At 38.1% G+C, this 18,904-nt stretch overlaps 2 protein-coding genes across 6 annotated transcripts in view; one reads left to right on the forward strand and one right to left on the reverse strand.

Annotated features, from left to right (window-relative positions):
• VPS54 (VPS54 subunit of GARP complex) overlaps positions 1-13,791 on the forward strand; it is a 173,638-nt gene extending 159,847 nt beyond the window's left edge. For all 3 annotated transcript variants that reach the window (XM_055401023.2, XM_088841305.1, XM_055401028.2), the window contains 3 exons: positions 2,027-2,134; positions 4,145-4,239; positions 10,555-13,791. In XM_055401023.2, the coding sequence (XP_055256998.2) occupies positions 2,027-2,134; positions 4,145-4,239; positions 10,555-10,660 (309 nt within the window). In that variant the 3' untranslated portion in view covers positions 10,661-13,791. The remainder of the gene's footprint in view (positions 1-2,026; positions 2,135-4,144; positions 4,240-10,554) is intronic.
• The window catches only part of UGP2 (UDP-glucose pyrophosphorylase 2), a 62,007-nt gene continuing 55,644 nt past the window's right edge, over positions 12,542-18,904 (reverse strand). For all 3 annotated transcript variants that reach the window (XM_055401032.2, XM_055401031.2, XM_055401033.2), the window contains exons 7-10: positions 18,173-18,370; positions 17,392-17,634; positions 14,064-14,168; positions 12,542-12,993 (exon numbers count right to left, since the gene is read on the reverse strand). In XM_055401032.2, the coding sequence (XP_055257007.1) occupies positions 12,886-12,993; positions 14,064-14,168; positions 17,392-17,634; positions 18,173-18,370 (654 nt within the window). In that variant the 3' untranslated portion in view covers positions 12,542-12,885. The remainder of the gene's footprint in view (positions 12,994-14,063; positions 14,169-17,391; positions 17,635-18,172; positions 18,371-18,904) is intronic.

Consider the following 18,904-nt stretch of genomic DNA (forward strand, 5'->3'; position numbering starts at 1 on the left):
TGGCTAAAATAAGGACAGTAAGTATTGGAGAGACTATGGAGAAATTGGAACCCTCATACATTGCTTGGTGGAATTGTAAAGTCCCTGGTGGCTCAGAGGTTAAAGCGTCTGCCTTCAATGCGGAAGACCCGGGTTCGATCCCTGGGTCGGGAAGATCCCCTGGAGAAGGAAACGGTAACCCACTCCAGTATTCTTGCCTGGAGAATCCCATGGACGGAGAAGCCTGGTAGGCTACAGTCCATGGGGTCGCAAAGAGTCGGACACGACTGAGTGACTGCACTGAACTGAACAGCCACTTTGGAAAACATTTTGCATTTCCTCAAAAGGTTGAACATGGAGTTACCATATGACCCAGTAATTCTACTTCGAGAGAATTGATAACATCTGTCTACACAGAAATCTGTACATGAATGTTCATGGCGTTATTATTCATAATAGCCAAAAAGTAGAAATGACCCAAATGTCTATTAATTGATGGTTGGATTAACTATGGTTTATTCATGGAATAGAATATCATACAGCCATTAAAAGGATGACGTACTGGATGCAACATGGATGAACCTTTGAAAGCATGCTAAGTGAAAGAAACCAGTCACAAAAGCAATATGCTATATGATTATCCATTAGTGATTAGTGGTTTCCAGGAACTGAGGAGAGGTGGGGAATGGGGAGTGCCTGCTAATGGACATGGGGTTTCTTTTTGGGTTGATGGAAGTGTTTATAAATTAGTGGTAATGGTTGTATAGCTATGAGATTACTAAAAAACAGTTAATTGTATCCTTTAAAGGGGTGAATTTTATGGTATACAAATTTTATCTTAGAACTGTTAGTAAAAAAAGAAAAGGGGATATTTGATATACTGTAGGCTGAAGAGAGAAATCATTGAGTCACAGCGTTGGTCACAGCGTTGCTTGGTCCAGCCACATGATGACTTCTACATGGTTCTACTATCGTAGTATATTGGAACTCTTCATTTTAACAAACTATATAAGATTAGTGCATCTAAAATATAGTTATTTGGCCCAAATTTGTCTTATAAATGAAAATGATGTATAATTTAAGCTGTGAACTCTATAATATGGGCCAAAAGGTGATTATCTAAGTCATACCAGTGTACTGTTCCAGATGTAAGAATAATAAATGAATTTACCTAATTAAAAATTTTTAGTATAGATACTTGAAAATTAGGGTAAATATGATTATAATATTGGCCCACCTACAAAAGAAAAAACATTTTAGTTCTACCAGTTATATTGATTTCAGATATGACCACTTTGAACACATTCTTAAAATCATCTTTAAAAAACAAACTGTTAATTTGAAGGGCCTACTTTAATGACTCATTATTCTATATTGAGCCAGAATAGTAGCTAACATTTTTGAGTACTTCCTTTGTATCACACACAGTTTTGAGTTCTTATGAACCATCTTTTAAAATCCTCAGAACAAGCCCTTTGAGATATAGAGAAATATCTCACCTAATACAGAGAAGTAACTCACCCAGTCTCACATAGCTGAGAATTTTAAGAGTTGGAATTTGATCCCAAGCAGTCCATCTTTAGGGCTTCCCAGGCTGCACCATGGTAAAGAATCTGCCTACTAATGCAGGAGATGCAAGAGATGCAGTTCCATCTCTGAGTCAAGATACCCTGGAGTAAGGAATGGTACTCACTCCAGTATTCTGGCCTGGAATATTCCACAGACAAAGGAGCCTGGCAGGCTACAGTCCATGGGGTCACAAAGAGTCAGACCGTGACAGAGCAACACATCACACACCCATCTTAAGAAGGGAAACAGTCTGTATTCTTAGCCTCTAAATTATGCTGGCTGTCTCAAAGTAGATTAGAATTTTTGATGAAAAATTTTTGAGATTTGCATGAGTAGCACAGAATATAGTTGAAGTGTAAGCTTCAACTGTATCAGAGTTAGATGTGTAAGGGCAGAAAAGACTATGTTTTAGGGAGCAGTGGGAACAGTACACATTACAGAGGACATGAATATAATTCTGATTATTTTTCCCTGCCAGTATGAAGTGAAAGCTCCCGTTCCTTCTGCCTGTTTCAGGAATATTTGTAAGCAAATGGCAAAAATGCATGAAGCTATATTTGATCTCCTTCCTGAAGAGCAAACGCAAGTGAGTAGTAATTCCTAAAACTATTATATATATCATAATATGCATGCAGAATTGTTTTTATGTACTTTTGGCACATGTAAGCTTAGTTCATGTTCCAATATGATCATTATTATATTTTTCTAGTTGTTATATTGACTTGTGGAACATGGATAGAAATTTCTGATTTCAAAGCCCTCCTTGCCCTAACAGGCTAGAGCAGTGGTAGCTTTGCTCTGTGGTCAGCCATTCTAAAAAGCAGATTTTCATTTGTCCATTGGGTCATCAGAGGTCCCAGATTCTACCAACATCATTTGTTACATTGTTAGTTTGAAAATCAGGGTTAGCATTTATCAGTGATTAGTAGAATAAGTTACACACTGATTATAATCCAAATTGGATAGGGAAGGAAGTACTGATAACTCAGTATACCTTAATGTTTGTTAGGTCAGCATAAATGATGTGTAGTAGGCACAGATCAGGAAAAATAGCAAAATGGGTAGTCTTTAGCATCTCTTACCTGTGAAGTATCCACCCTCTGCCTCTGCTGTTTTCCCTACACTATCATCAATGTTCTCTTCACTTTTCCACAACATTCCTTCCCCTGACTTCCCTCAGTTCCATTTCCTAGTAGTACTTTAAAGGTTCCGGTACTTTTTTTCAGTCTTTTTTATCCACCTTAGTTTGTTTGTTCCCTTTATACCAGGTGATCTCATTCAAGCCTAGTTGTATTTAGGGTCGGGAAGATCCCCTGGAGGAGGGCATGGCAATTCACTCCAGTATTCTTGCCTGGAGAATCCCATGGACAGAGGAGCCTGGAGGTCTACAGTCCACGGGGTTGCAAAGAGTCGGACACAACTGAAGCGACTTAACAAACACACAATGTTATAATTAATACAAGCCTAGTTGTTATATGATTAATGATCTTAGCTTTCACTAGAATCTTTGCTCTTCAGACAAATTTCTTATTTCAGTTTGTCTCTAATTGGTTGAGTGCATGCATTTGGGAGCAAAGTGTAGGTTTTGTAGTGTCTCTTCCCTGCTTTTGCTTCTGCTGGTCTCCTTTTCCACACCACTTTGAACTTCCATCTTATACTAGCTATTACCATCTTCTCATGTTTTCCTAGATTTTTGTTAATCATACTAACTTTATGAATAAATATCATCCACCATCTTTGGGGCTCACTGAGGACTTAGGAGGAGCTTTGAGATACGGAGCACCCACTAGGGTCTCTCTTCCTTTCTCAGTCTTCCTAGCCAAACCATCCTTTTCATTCCACATGCAAGATCCCCCACCTCTGACATTCTGACCTTCTGAATTTGCCCTCTGAGTTCTAATTCTGGAGCAAGACTTAGCCAGGTTAGTGAGCTGAATACACAGGTATTTCATGTATTTTTATCTGAATCTTCATTTAAAGTGAACTCTTTTCAAACCTGGGCACAAAGTATAGATTTTATGTGATTATTGTCATTTGAGTACCAGTGATTCCATAAAACTTTTCCATAGATGACTTTATTTTTGTCATGGAATATATATTTCACAAAATTGCTTCCATAGATTAATTTTATATAATTTCAGGTCAGGCATTTCCCAAAGAAGTACTGGGCCGTTACATTAAAAATCTGCATATGGAGCAATAAAATACTTATAAGTAATTTAGAAGGGTAACAGTAGCCTTCCTTTTACCATTGTGACTTTTTTCTGTATCAGGTTCCTAGTTAATTGCAGAATTCTCCATCTTTTCTCTATTCTTTTTACTTGTATGGTTCATCCCATTTACATATTCCGGAAGACTTTTAAGGGGCAGAGAGGCAGTAGTAAATCATATCACTAAAAGCAGTACTGCTGAAAAGGGCAAAAAGAACTTTTACCCAACTAAATGAAAAACTATATTGAAATAGCAATTCCATACTTTCAGAGGAGCATTTTAAAAGTATATGCCAAAGCAAAAATATTTTCTCCAAATAATATTAATTACTTACGTCTTCTGTGTCAGTAGAGCTTTAAGAAACTTAGTTTTGTTTCTTTTCCAGATGTTATTTTTAAGAATTAATGCAAGTTACAAACTCCACTTGAAAAAGCAGTTATCTCACTTAAATGTGATAAATGATGGAGGACCTCAAAATGGGTATGTTTTCAACATATTTTTACCACATACTCCTATATTGAGTTGTTTGATTAGTTTTTATTCATTTCGCTGTCCTTTACCACTGTAATCAGGCCAGGGCCCCACAGTTGTAAAACCAGCCATCTTTTGCCTTTTTTTTTCCTCTGTGGAGGTGCTTTATCTCTATATCTGTCTGTTTATGTAAAAGTGTTTTATAAATGGTCAATTAGTTAACTGACCTTATATGTCTACTTTGAGGCAGTCTGCATTAGGTCAGTCACCCAGTAGTCTTCAGCTGTCCAGACAGAACTCAAAGTCCTACTTTGTACCTGTATGACCATGAGAAAGTCACTTAAACTCTGTGCCTTATGTATAAAATGAGAGTGATAAAATCTGTTTAGTTCCTCCACAGGGTTACAAAAAATAATGTGTATATATTTTCTTGTAAGCCATTGAACAAATGTTATGTATTATTGGTGAAATAATATGACATATAAAACATAAGATTTAGAATCAGAAAACTTAGGTTAAGTTTGGCCACTTACTAGCTCTGTAACTGAGCAAGTCACTTAATCTCTCTGAGCCTTAATATTTCTTATATTGGGAATGATAAAAAGTTCTGTCACATAATTTTTGTTAAGAGCAGTATAGGTTAGGATATAAATTTAAAGATTATATAAAATGCAAGGTACTGATCATATAAGTTATACCTTAGTATGATTTCTATAATCTGTTACCTGTTCATGGATTTTTAGGAATGGAATATTTTTTTTTCCCATTAAAGGCATTTCAGGCTTAAATTTCAAACTTACAGGGACAAATGTAAAAACCATATTTTGGAATTAGAAGTTGGCTTTGCCCTTAAAAAAAAAAAAGAAGTATGTTTGACCCTTGAACAAAGTAGGGAAGGGCATTACATATGCTGCACTCTAGCAGTTGAAAAATTCGAGGATAACTTAAGGACTTGGCCCTCCATATACAGGGTTTCTCTGTATCCACAATTCCACATTTACAGATTCAACCAACTGCAGATCATATAATGCTCTAATATTTACTATTTTTAAAAAATGGACCCACGCAGTTAAAACCTGTGATGTTGGAGAATATAGTAAATTGACTTTGCAGAAAACTATTTGTAAGCTTCAAACTGCTGAATTTGTCTGCCAGGCTGAATTTAAGAGTTTTATGCAAAAATCTGATTTTCTTTTGATTATTACCTGATTCTTCTTTTTTTAAAGAATTTTTTTTTTTCAAAAATTTCAAAGCCACAGAAAAGTTTAATGACAGTATAATGAATACCAAATATCTCTCAGACACTATTCAAAGAAAGCTAGTACTATTTTAAAGTCCCATTCCTTTCACACATTCCTACTTTTATTCCTATAACTGAATCTTGCTAGTTGCTTGTTTTCAGACCAGTAGATCTGAAGCATCCAGATTAATTCATCACCTGTTATTTTCTTTCTTAATATAACTATTTGGGAATTGGCACCTTTAAGATCTTCATTGTCTCACAGTTTTAAAGACAGTAATACTTAGTAAGTCAAATATATCTTTGAGTGATCCCTTGAAGGATAGAATTTCCTGAAAACTTACCTCTAGACTCTAGCCAAAGACAGGATTTTTTTTTTCCTGAAATGGCTCTAAAATTTTACTTTTTTCAAGCTGAAATTGGGGCATAACATAAAATTAAACATTTCACAGTTAAAAATTCAGTGGTCCTTAGTACCTTCACAACGACCACCTCTCTGCAACCACCAGCTTTGTCTACTTCCAAATATTTTACAGAATGAAGCATGGCAAAGGCTAATAGAGTTTTGCCAAGAGAATGCACTGGTCATAGCAAACACCCTCTTCCAACAATACAAGAGAAGACTCTAGATTTCAGTGATCAACACCGAAATCAGATTGATTATATTCTTTGCAGCCAAAGATAGAGAAGCTCTATACAGTCAGCCAAAACAAGACTGGGAGCTGACTGTGGCTCAGATCATGAACTCCTTATTGCCAAATTCAGAGTAAAATTGAAGAAAGTAGGGAAAACCACTAGACCATTCAGGTATGACCTAAATAAAATCCCTTATGATTATACAGTGGAAGTGAGAAATAGATTTAAGGGACTAGATCTGATGGACAGAGTGCCTGATGAACTATGGATGGAGGTTCATGACATTGTACAGGAGACAGGGAGCAAGACCATCCCCAAGAAAAAGAAATGCACAAAAGCAAAATGGCTGTCTGAGGAGGCCTTACAAATAGCTGTGAAAAGAAGAGAAAAGAAAAGTAAAGGAGAAAAGGAAAGATATACCAATTTGAATGCAGAGAATAGCAAGGAAAGATAAGAAAGCCTTGTCAGTGATCAGTGTAAAGAAATAGAGGAAAACAACAGAATGGGAAAGACTTGAGATCTCTTCAAGAAAATTAGAGATACCAAGGGAACATTTCCTGCAAAGATGGACTCAATAAAGGACAGAAATGGTATGGACCTAACAGAAGCAGAAGATATTAAGAAGAGGTGGCAAGAATACACAGAAAAGCTGTACAAAAAAGATCTTCATGACCTAGATAATCTCGATGGTGTGATCACTCACCTAGAGCCAAACATCCTGGAATGTGAAGTCAGGTGGGCCTTAGGAAGCATCACTACAAACAAAGCTAGTAGAGGTGATGGAAATATAGTTGAGCTATTTCAAATCCTGAAAGATGATGCTGTGAAAGTGCTGCACTCAATATGCCAGTAAATTGGGAAAACTCAGCAGTGGCCACAGGACTGGAAATGGTCAGTTTTCATTCCAATCCCTAAGAAAGGCAATATCAAAGAATGCTCAAATTAACACACAATGTGCTCATCTCAACACACTAGCAAAGTAATGCTCAAAATTCTCCAAGCCAGGCTTCGATACGTGAACTATGAACTTCCAGATGTTCAAGTTGGTTTTAGAAAAGGCAGAGGAACCAGAGATCAAATTGCCAACATCTGCTGGATCATCGAAAAAGCAAGAGTTCCAGAAAAATATCTGTTTCTGCTTTATTGACTATGCCAAAACCTTTGACTGTGTGGATCACAATAAACTGTGGAAAATTCGGAAAGAGATGGGAATACCAGAGCACCTGAATCTGTCTGTTGAGAAACCTGTATGCAGGTCAGGAAGCAACAGTTAGAACTGGACATGGAACAACAGCCTGCTTCCAAATAGGAAACAGAATACATCAAGGCTGTATATTGTCACCGTGCTTATTAACTTCTATGCAGAGTACATCATGAGAAATGCTGGGCTGGATGAAGCACAAGCTGGAATCAAGATTGCTGGGAGAAATATCAATAACCTCAGATATACAGATGACCTTATGGCAGAAAGGAAGAACTAAAGAGCTTCTTGACGAAAGTGAAAGGGGATAGTAAAAAAGTTGGCTTAAAGCTCAACATTCAAAAAACTAAGATCATGTGGCATCCGGTCCCATTACTTCATGGCAAGTAGATGGAGGAACAGTGGAAACAATGGCAGACTTTTTTAGGCTCCAAAATCACTGAAGATGGTGACTTCAGCCATAAAATAAAAAGACGCTAATTCCTTGAAAGAAAAGTTATGACCAACCTAGACAGCATATTAAAAAGCAGAGACATTACCTTGCCAACAGTGGTCTGTCTAGTCAAGGCTATGGTTTTTCCAGTAGTCATGGATGGATGTGAGAGTTAGCCTATAAAGAAAGCTGAGTGCCAAAGAATTAATGCTTTTGAACTGTGGTGTTGGAAAAGGCTCTTGAGCATCCCTTGGACAGGTAGGAGATCCAACCAGTCTATCCTAAAGGAAATCAGTCCTGAATGTTCATTGGAAGGACTGATGCTGAAGTGAAACTGCAATACTCTGGCCACCTGATGCAAAGAGCTTACTCATTTGAAAAAACCCTTATGCTGGGAAAGATTGAAGGCGAGAGAAGAAGGGGATGACAGAGGATGAGATGGTTGGATGGCATCACCAACTCAATGGACTTGAGTTTGAGTCAACTCCGGAGTTGGTGATGGACAGGGAAGCCTGGCATGCTGTACTCCATGGGGTCGCAGAGTTGGACATGACTGAGCTACTGAACTGAACTGAAGTGAAACTTTTTACTACCCCAAGAGGAAATCCCAGGCCCGTTAAGTATGCATGCCTGTGTCCGACTCTGTGATCTTATGGACTGGAGCCTGGTGCCCTCCTCCAGGGGATCTTTCCTACCCAGAGATCGAACCTGCATGTTATATGTCACCTGCATTGGCAGGTGGGTTTTTTACCACTAGTGCCATCTCGGAAGCCCCGTTAAGCAATGTTCCTTTCCTTTTCCCCTTCCCCGCACTTTTTCTTTTTAATGTGATTTCCTTTTTCTCTATTTTAAGACATTTTAAAAATACAGAGACATATGGAGAATATTTGTATTTCTGTTACTTAGAATTGATCAGTATTAACATTTTTCATTTTCACTTGAAAACAAAGTTCAGCACTTTTTTTTTAATTGGCATTCCAAACAAAGCTTGAATACCCCTTGACTCCCATCTCCAGTCCTTTTCTCTTTTTCCCAGCCCTTCGGCAGTGTTTCTAATAAATCTGGTCTAAGTTCTTCTCATTTATATCTCAGAAAAAATGTGGACCTGCTTTATGAATTTATTTACGTGATATTTTGTACATATGCTGCTTGCTTTTTCTATTATTTATGTTGATATAAAAAATCATCCATTTTTTTATTGCTTTATTGTATTCTTCCACATGAATCAACCATATTTAATGTATCCATTTCACCTAGTGATTGATTTTGGGTTTTTATTTTTTTCTGTTACAATCATGCCACAGTGAAGGTCTTCCCTTATACATGTCTAATAATGTGATCTTTTCTTTAGGGTGCATATCTAGAAGTGAATCAGATATACATTTTCACTCCACTAGGATTTGCCAGAATGCTCTGGAAAGTGGCTGTACCAAGTTTACATTCCCTTTCATTCCACATCTTGCCAGCACTTGCTGTTAGATTTTTTAATTGTTGCCAGTCTAATGGATACAATGGTATTTTGTTTTGATTTGCATTTCCTGTTTGTCTTCACATATTTGTCATTCAGGTGTTCTCATCTGTGACTTTTAATATTCTTTGCCCATTTTTTATCTGGGTATTATTTTTTTCTTGTTGATTTTAGATTTTTGCATATGCCTTCAAATTAATTCATTTGTTATATATATTGCACGTATTTGCTTTTCTTTTTTGTCCTTTTAGCAAAAAAAAATTCTCAACTTTGATGTACTTTCTATGTACATCAAAGCATATACTTTCTATGTACTTTCTTCTATAGACTATAAATAGTTGTATAGAGATTTATGTTAATTTTAATTTTTAATGTGGGAAACTTGCCTTAAAAAGACTTTGTTCTTTTCTGAGCCTCTGCCGTTAGTTTCAGTGTATTTACTGATCCTATTATCACAGAAAACATAATTTACTCTTTTTATGAATTTTAAAGCACTCTCAACCAGAAGTTTCTAACAAAAATATGGTTGTAACTAAATTCTGCCATGTGACAAAGCTGAAACATTAAGTACATAAGTACAAAGGTATCTATTGACTCTAGTACATAAAAATATCCTTGCCCCCTTGCATTCCAGCAATCCAGACCTTACATGCTCTTTAAAATATCAAAGCAGCATTTCCTCTTTCTTTATAAAATACTAAATCAAGATCTATTTTTATTTCTCTGTGGGTCACATCTGTCAACGTATGCGTCTCATCAGACTGGTCCCTATTTCTTGTGTGTGGAGCTATGATATTTATCTGAGCCTTCTTTCCAGGAGTGTTTTTTCAGGGATAAGCATTAACATGACAGCTAAATACTCAGAAGTGTAACTCTTGGCTTTTGTCAAGTATTGTTATATTGTCAGTATCAAGTGTTGTATCCAGTAGGACTTACATGTGAGTACCAGCCTTCATTTAACTTTTTAAGATGGCACTCAGGAAACCTTGTCTTTCTTTTCTTTGAGTCCACTAGTCACATACACGTATGCTCTAGTGACAACTGGTCCAAAAAAAAAGTTTACACCATTATTTTTCTGTTTCATACTGTTTTAAGGTAAATTTATTTGTGAAACTGACTCCATCCAGTCTTTTGAAAACAGTTGAAAGAGACAGCATTAAATGATCTAACTATATGATAGTAGGAATCCTGCCAAGAGAAATATATTGACATTTGGTCCCTGGGGCATCCAAATTTTAAATCACAGTCAGTCTAGAAGCTAGGATAGGTCTTTTACTTTGTGAGCACAGCTACTTTATTTGAAATGAAAGCATGAGATTAAAAATAATTCTCTCTCCAATGTTTAGGTTGGTCACAGCAGATGTAGCTTTTTACACTGGAAATCTTCAAGCCTTAAAAGGCCTTAAAGATTTGGACCTAAATATGGCCGAGATCTGGGAACAGAAAAGGTGATGACGTACTGGAAAACTGGGTAGTTCATCTGACCAGGGGATGTGTTTATGATGGAAACATGGACGCCTGTGACTCAAGAACTGAATCTGGAGCCCACAGTGAACCGGGATTGGGGAAGGGGAAAAGGAGTGTGTCAGTGTTGGGAAACTGGGATTCAGTGGGATCTACAAGGAATGCCATTTGTGTGCTTCCTTCAGTGAGGAGTAACTGATCAGGTGTCTATAACATTTTTCATTCTCTCTGGAAACAGACTCAGGTTTCTTTGGACCAAATCCAAAAGAACACATAGCTGTAACACAGCTGTAGTTGACTAGAATGCTCTGTATACTTTATATTAAAAAATGCTTTGCATTTCTTCCAGTGCAATGAAATTCATACGGTGTCCCACTTTATTTAATGATGGTACAATTTAAAATATTAAAATCTTACTCAATCTCTGTAGAAAGTTTTCTCTATGAAAGTAAAGCTGTTTGAAAAATTATTTTTTTACAGATCTTTCTATAAAAAATAAACATCTTTTGATTGCTTGGATTTAGGAATTCAGTTTTTGTTTTAGTGACCAATGTTAAGTTTAAGGCCTTGTGTGTTGCAAATTTAATCTTTTTATCACCGCTGTATGTCAACTGCATAAAGCCTTCCAGAATAGTCTAAATACTTGAAAGGCTGATCACAAGTAATTAAAGAGTAAGATTTTGGTGTTTATTTATGCAACTATTAATTTAAATACTTATCAGATGTGGTATATGAAAGCCTACAGTTGAACAGCTGTATTTTTATAAAAGTATCTATGAAGGGTTGGGGTGTTTTCTTCCTTTTTATTTTTAGGGGCAAGAATACATTTTTATATATTCTGCCTTATTTTGAGTTCTCATTTTAACATTTAGATAACATTGAAGTATGTCCCCCACCCCCTTGGGTTCTTGTTTATAAGTTCCTTTCAGTGTGTATATGAACAAAGACCAGGGACAGACAGAACTTTTAAAATACAGGCTGCTGTTTGGGGCCAGAAATATAAGGTGATGAGTAAATTATTTAAATTAAAGACTTTTATAATACCTACCTTCAAAATTAGAATTAAATGAAAGTGCCTGTGCCTCACTTCACACCAGGAATCTTGCCTAACCCTGTCAGAGTGCCTAACCTTGTGGTGATTATGTACAATGAAATAGTCTTATTTTGTGCTCTTTGGTTTCCTCAAAAGAAAGCCTGTTTTCTTTCCTTTATCCTTATTACAGAGGTATGTCATTGGTTCTTAAACTGTCTAAAATAAAGCTGTAAAAAATTATCAGACTTTAAAAGACAACTTTTTTTAATAGTATACAGTAAATTTTAAAGAAAATAAGCAGCTTACTCAAAACAAGCATGGAAGAACTGAAAAATGTAATTGATTCTTAGAGACAAGCCAAAATTGAAACTACCAGCAGACCTGGATTTGGATGTTATTCAAGAACATTTTCAGTGACAACAGAGCAGCTTCAAGAAATGAAGCTTCAAGGAAAGGGAACTTTTTATAAAGTTATACCCTCACCCTGCTATACTAGAGAACAAGGATGTGAAAGAAATGCACTACCTCTGCCCACCCCACCCCCTTCAGCTGGGAAAAGAAATACCACTTTGTTTCAGTAAATGGAGAGTCTGTGGAAAGCATGGCAGGCATCCCAGTTTCAGAACTAGATGAAAGATATACCTTCAAGTTTAATTCCTATGGAAATAATGATGTGGTTAATTCTCAGAAATGTAAAAACTAGATTTGTTAGGTAATTGGCCAGTGAGTACTTAAATATTCCAGGAGGAAATCTTTCAACTGTATGGCAAGAGTAAACCAAAATTTTTCTTCAGCATTTCATAAAGTTAGCATTGAAAAGTAGGAGTGTACACATGTATTGCTTCACAGCTTTATTTTTGAAATCACAAGCAGTTCAAAATGACCATCACTGAGGCCTCTGTTTTTTCCAGCAGAGCTACCCCAGTTTTAAGATTAAACAATATTGCACTTTCAGATGAATTAACTTTCAGGATCTTCTTCAAAAAAGAAAAGTATTGCTTCCATCTGTGCTTTTCTTAGACTAAAAGCATACTGCAGAAAACTCTACTTTAAAAATTAACACTGCAGGGTACAGTGACATAGAACAGTACCTGCCTATTTTATGATCCTAGAGGAACTTTTCATTTTAAGAAACTGTTTAGCCCATAATTAGTATAAAGTGTGTACAGTAGTTTTCATCTCAGTGGTCCAAGATACGCAGGTTCCCAGATACAATCTTGTTCTCTAATACTGCTCCAGGTGGGATGTCAATTCGGTCACCGTGATTTGCGATGATGATAACCGTTCCCTAAGTGACAGAAAAAACAAGAGTAATTGCAACGGCAAGCTGAAATGCAGTTGATTTTCATACAGCTGTCAAGTTTATGTAGAAATTCACTTACAATGGAGTAAGCGTATTTATAAACAATATGGAATATGAAGAACAAATGACCTGTTAAGGAAAACTGTAATGTGTCCTGTCACAACCCTGGCAGTAGTTCTGGTACCATCTCTGATAAGGAGGCAAGGAATCTAGGAGTGGGGAGTGGACCCAGTGCCACAGCATGACTGGCGCTTTCAAAGAACTACTTGCGAGGCCACCAGCATTATCTACCTTCAGAAACTACAAGGTGCTTAGTTTTTATCTACATACAGGTTTTTTTTTTAAAGAACAGTTTAATTATTCGTATTTCATTTCTTAAGTAAAACTGTTTAGATAAGGCAGTATCAGCAATAATTAAATATATATATATGTTTTTTCAAGATCTTTAAGTCATAAGAACACATGAAATCTAGGTATGGAATTTAAAAAAAATACTTGATTAGGAAAAAACTGTTTTATCTTTGGTTCTGAACTTGAATATTCATACCCATAGTCCTTCCTATTTCTTATGCTAGGCTGGAATGATACTCAAAGTACCCAAGCACTGTAGTAATGTGAGCAAACATCTTCATACTGATGACATTTTACTTTAACAGGAATAGATTATAATCAGTATAAATGGAGTTGTTATTTTTTCTACTTTCAAATAGTCATCTTTAGTGAATGCTAATTTATCAGTGATTTTAAAGACTGTCATATTTCAATAAAATAGTACCAATTCAATTATTTAATAGTGTTTGCTTCCATTTGAATGCTATGTTCCACAGAATTCCTATACACAACAATTATGATTATATTTTAACTATGTTGTATGTCTATGGATGACAGTATTAATACTAAATATTGTAGTAAGCTATTTCATTTTGAAAATACATATCTTATAAGCAATCTGGTACAGAGTAAGAAGTATTCCTTAAAATAAATGTAAATTTAGGATTAGACGATGAAACCTGTCTTATGAAACTATAAGATCTATAATTTTCATCATAACACACCTTTAATGAAACATTCTTGCCAAATGTCACGTCTCCTGAAACTGTGAGGTGATCCAGTTCAAGCATATCTGGTATACTTTCAAATCTTCTTAGATAATCCTGAACCTGAAAGAAAAATGGAAACATAAAAATTGTTTCAAAAATGGGTTAACAGAAAAACAGGGATTAAATTAACAAGGTAGTATACTTGAACTGTAAAACATTCTGTTTATGGCCAAGCTCAGGCCTTTTATGGGAAAAACCCTGTTTATTAAGGAATCACTATGTGAGTAGTGAGAATTTATATATCCGGTGTAGCAGAGACCAGAAGGTAAACTTCGTCCCCACAATCAAGTGTTTACACTACAGTTGAGTAGATTAGACATTAAAAAAATAACCACCATGCTAAGAGCCAGGTGAGTGGTTCACATAATCTGTAGTTGGAAAAGAGATCATCATGGTTTGAAGCAAGCTAGACTGGAGCTGGGCTTTATGAGATGGGTAGAATCCCAGGGACAGCGGAGCCTGGTCGGCTGCCGTCTATGGGGTCGCACAGAGTCAGACACGACTGAAGCGACTTAGCAGCAGCAGCAGCAGCAGCAGCAGGATTAAGAAGAAATGGAATACAGTTCTGGAAGAACAACAGCACAAAGTATCAAGATCACTATCTTTGCCTCTTACTTCCTTAGATTTACTGGCACAGAATTTTCCTGTATGGCCTTGTTTCCTATTTTGCTGAGAAACACAGAAGCAACAGGAAAATTTACACTGGCCTTTACCACCACCACCCACTTGCTCTGGAGCCCGTTACCTGTCCCTCCTAGTTCTGGGGTCGGACCATTTCTATTCCAACTTAAGACTAACCCTTCTTATGGTTACTGCCCAAAGATACTGTGAAGCAATGCTCCTTTCTACCTCTTCAGTGTTCCTTCCCTCTTGAGTCTATCAATTCCCAAAAATGTATAGAACATGCTATAAACTCTCCCAACTTAAAAACAGAACTCTAAAACCTTATATCCCTTTCTACCTATAGATTCATTTCTACATTTTTCTTTAAGGCAAAACTCTTGAATAAGTTTTCTCATTCAGTATCTTCAGTTTCTCTTCTATTCTCTCTTAAATCCATGCCAGCCAGGCTCCAGAACCTCTATACTGTTAAAGCAAATTGTGAGTTCTCACTCATCTTACTTGAGTTGGCCACAGCACTTGACTACAAATGATCAGTTCCTCTCTCATGAAACATTTTCTTCATTTGGCTTTCAGGCCACACACAGTCATGGTTTTCTACCCAGTTCTTTATCTGCACCTCTGCAGTCACCTTTGCTGCTTCCTCCACCATATCTGCATCCTCTAGCCTTGGCGTTCCTCAGGGCTCATTTCCTGACTCCCTGCCCCGCCATTAACTGCCTCAGTGATCCTTATGGTTTTAAATACCCAGTTATAGACTGACAACTCTCAAATTTACCTTGTTTCTAGATTTTTCCTCTGACCTCCAGACTCATATATTCAGCTTCTCCATTTGAAGGTCCAAGCACACTATCTCCAAAATTTAACTGTCCAGTATGCTCCCCCTAAACCTGCTCTGTCCAAGCCTTCCACACCCTCAGTAAAAGACAACTCCACATTTCCAGTCACACAGGCCAAAAACCTTAGAGCCATCCATACTCTTCTCTTTCACCCTCCTACCTAGTAAATCCTGTAGGTACAACTTACAAAATATTTCATAATGTTAACGTTTTTCACTATTTCCCCTGCAGCCACCCTGCTCCAAGCCAGAATTCCAGCGACAGCCTATTCCCTGGTCTCCCTGATTCTACCCATGCTCATCATACTGGTCACTTCACCCCTCAGCTGACATTCTCCAATGGCTTCTCACCCCCAAGAAGAAAAAAGCCACACTCCCAATACTCAATTACAAGGTTCTACACAATCTGGCCTGTTATGTCTTTGACCAACTGTCTCCCACCCCCACTGCTCACTTGCTCACTGTGCTCTGCTGCTGCTGCTGCTGCTGCTAAGTCGCTTCAGTCGTGTCCGACTCTGTGCGACCCCATAGACGGCAGCCCAATGGGCTCCCCCGTCCCTGGGATTTTCCAGGCAAGAACACAGGAGTAGGTTGCCACCTCCTTCTCCAATGCATGAAAGTGAACAGTGAAAGTGAAGTCACTCAGTCGTGTCCGACTCTTAGCGACCCCATGGACTGCAGCCCACCAGGCTCCTCCGTCCATGGGATTTTCCAGGCAAGAGTACTGGAGTGGGGTGCCATTGCCTTCTCCATCACTGTGCTCTAGGAACCCTAAAACATGTTCTTCCTCAGAGCAACTAGCCATTGCCTCTCAACCCCTGTTCTCTAACTGAGACAGCCTAAAGTTCTTATTTCTTTCAGGGTATGGAAGAAGCTAGAAAGAGTGGGAGGGAAGGAAGGGAAGATGAGGTTAGGTGGAAAATGGTTAGTAATTCCATCGCAGGATCTGGGAAGACAGCGGGTCCATGTAGCACCATGATTTTCTCAGCCCGAGCAGGCAGATTAGGGAGGCACCAGAGACAGGGAGACTTCTAAAGTGCATGATGCTGTCCTGGAAACTCCAACCCGGCCACAGGACCCAGAATCAGCCCAGGAACGTATAAGGACAGTGCACATATCCGAACCAGGTGACGCTAAACCACACGCAGGACTAGAACAGACTTGGACGGCACAGGCCAGAGGCTAACCCTGTCATATCATTAACCTCACAGCATTTTATGTGATTAGATTTTTTTGGATTCCACTTACCATATTAGGGTCAGGTTTTACTATACTTGCTATTCCTCCTGCCTAGAATGTTTTTTGCCCCAGATACCTGCATGGTATAAACTTCTCAGGCCACCCAATGTAAAATGTCACCACCACCACCACCACGTCCACACATTCTCCTTTATTTAGCATTTACCATCTCTTGGCATATTATACCTTTGACTTACTTGCTTCTTACCCCACTAGAATATCCAGGAAGGCTAAGATTTTAGTCTATTTACTGCTAAATACCTAGAACACTGCCTTGCACATGGCAGAGGCTCAATAAATTTTGTTAAACCAGAATTAACATTCTCTCACTGATGAAAGCAGTAATGGTCTTAGATGAGACATAAGATATAATATCTTAAAATGGAAACCTTCTATATAGCAAGCAGTTAATAAATAAGTTACATTTTCATCTTCTATGGTTGATTCTCTTTAAAAGACATCAGAGTTGGAGGAATAGAATAAATTAGCAGCAAAGACTAATCAGACTCCAATTCACGTGTGTATCCTATCTTTCTAATTACACATTAAGAAATACAAATTCACATGTATATCATAATTACATACCTTTGTGAAAGAACTGCCTAATTTAACCAAGGGCACTGTAGGAAATTCCCGCTTTTCACTCATTGTCAAAGATCCTGCATTAAGGCTATAGAGGTTTGACATCACAAGCAAGAGATCTGATGTGGTTTTGACAGGCAGAAAACGGCTTCTAGGAACATTAATACCTAGAGAGTTCTCAAAACTTTTAATCGCAGCCCCTACTGCAGTTTCTAACTGAATGACATTCAGGCCTCCATCCAGAGTCTGTAAGAAAGGGAGCAGGAGAAAGAAACAGGTTTTAGTAACTTGGTTCTATATGGGCTAGTTATTTGGGGAGTGGTTTCAGAGATCCACTGAAGGAAACAGAATTTTGAGAGCTGATATCTCTGAAGCACTGGTAGGTGCTTATACACATGTGATCTTTCTCAGCATCGTAACTCTCTTGTTCAGTAACATTTCCATTTTACAATAAAGAGCTGAAGGTTCAGAAAACCCATGCAGATGCCTGTGGCCAAGAGGCCTCTAAGTACCAGAGCATCAAGACTGAGGTAGATCCTCTACTTTGGGCCCCAGTGCTCTTGCCGCTACCACAGCCCAGGGTCAATAAAGGACACCATGGATTGCCTGGCAAACTAAGGGATGGGTGTCGACTCTGAAGGAGAGAGCCAGGAACAGAAGAAACTAACAAGGCCAAAAGGAGTGACCCATAGACTAGAAGGGCCAGAGGCAGTGGACGGTGAGTCTGTGTGTGGTGTGCTATGACTGGAACCAGGGAGCCCAATCGGCTGCAACTTTGGCTTACCTTTGGATTTACAATGATTTCCATGTCAATAGCATTCTGCTCCTGCAGTCTTTTAACTGCAGCAAGAGAGATCCATAGGTTGTTTGTGTTAAATATTTTGAATTTTGATACAGATTTGAACTCATCAACATGCGCTTTTGGCACCTGAGCAATTTCCACCAGTCTCAGTTTGCCTTCATACTGAGTGAGTGTCCCACCCTAGAAAGGCAGAGAAGAGTGAGTGCTTCCACAGTGCTCCCAATGAGAACCATACCACGTTGTTTACAGTCTGTGAATGATACAGAAAAGTCACTGATGACAAAATCCCCCAAAAATAAAAGGCCGTGGCAGTGATTCGATCTGGGATACAAAGTAACACATATATGAAAGTAGAACCAAAGAAAATAGTTCAGGTTGTCAGTTGTTTTATACTCCCTCTTGTCCATAATAAAAGTCCAGGGGGTACATCAGCGTTCTCCTCACTTTCCAAACATCTGCTGCAGAAACAGACATTCCTCTTATTCTCAAACCACCATTCATCACCGAACGACCAATCCTACCACCTCAGACCCTGCTCTGACTACCTCTGGGACAAGGGGAGTAAAGACAGAGGCACAAGTGGAAGAGAAGAGACTTCAGAGTGGCCTTAGCCTAGAGGCTGTGAGGTGCAGGAAAAGGGGAATGCTCACTCATGTGTGAGGGGGACATCTGCAAGAGAAATAGAACCCAGCCCAAAGACCAGCCATAGTATAA

The sequence above is a fragment of the Moschus berezovskii genome, chromosome 11, assembly GCF_049115385.1.
Source record: "Moschus berezovskii isolate FMDL1 chromosome 11, NW_MosBer_1.0, whole genome shotgun sequence".
Lineage (NCBI taxonomy): Eukaryota > Metazoa > Chordata > Mammalia > Artiodactyla > Moschidae > Moschus > Moschus berezovskii.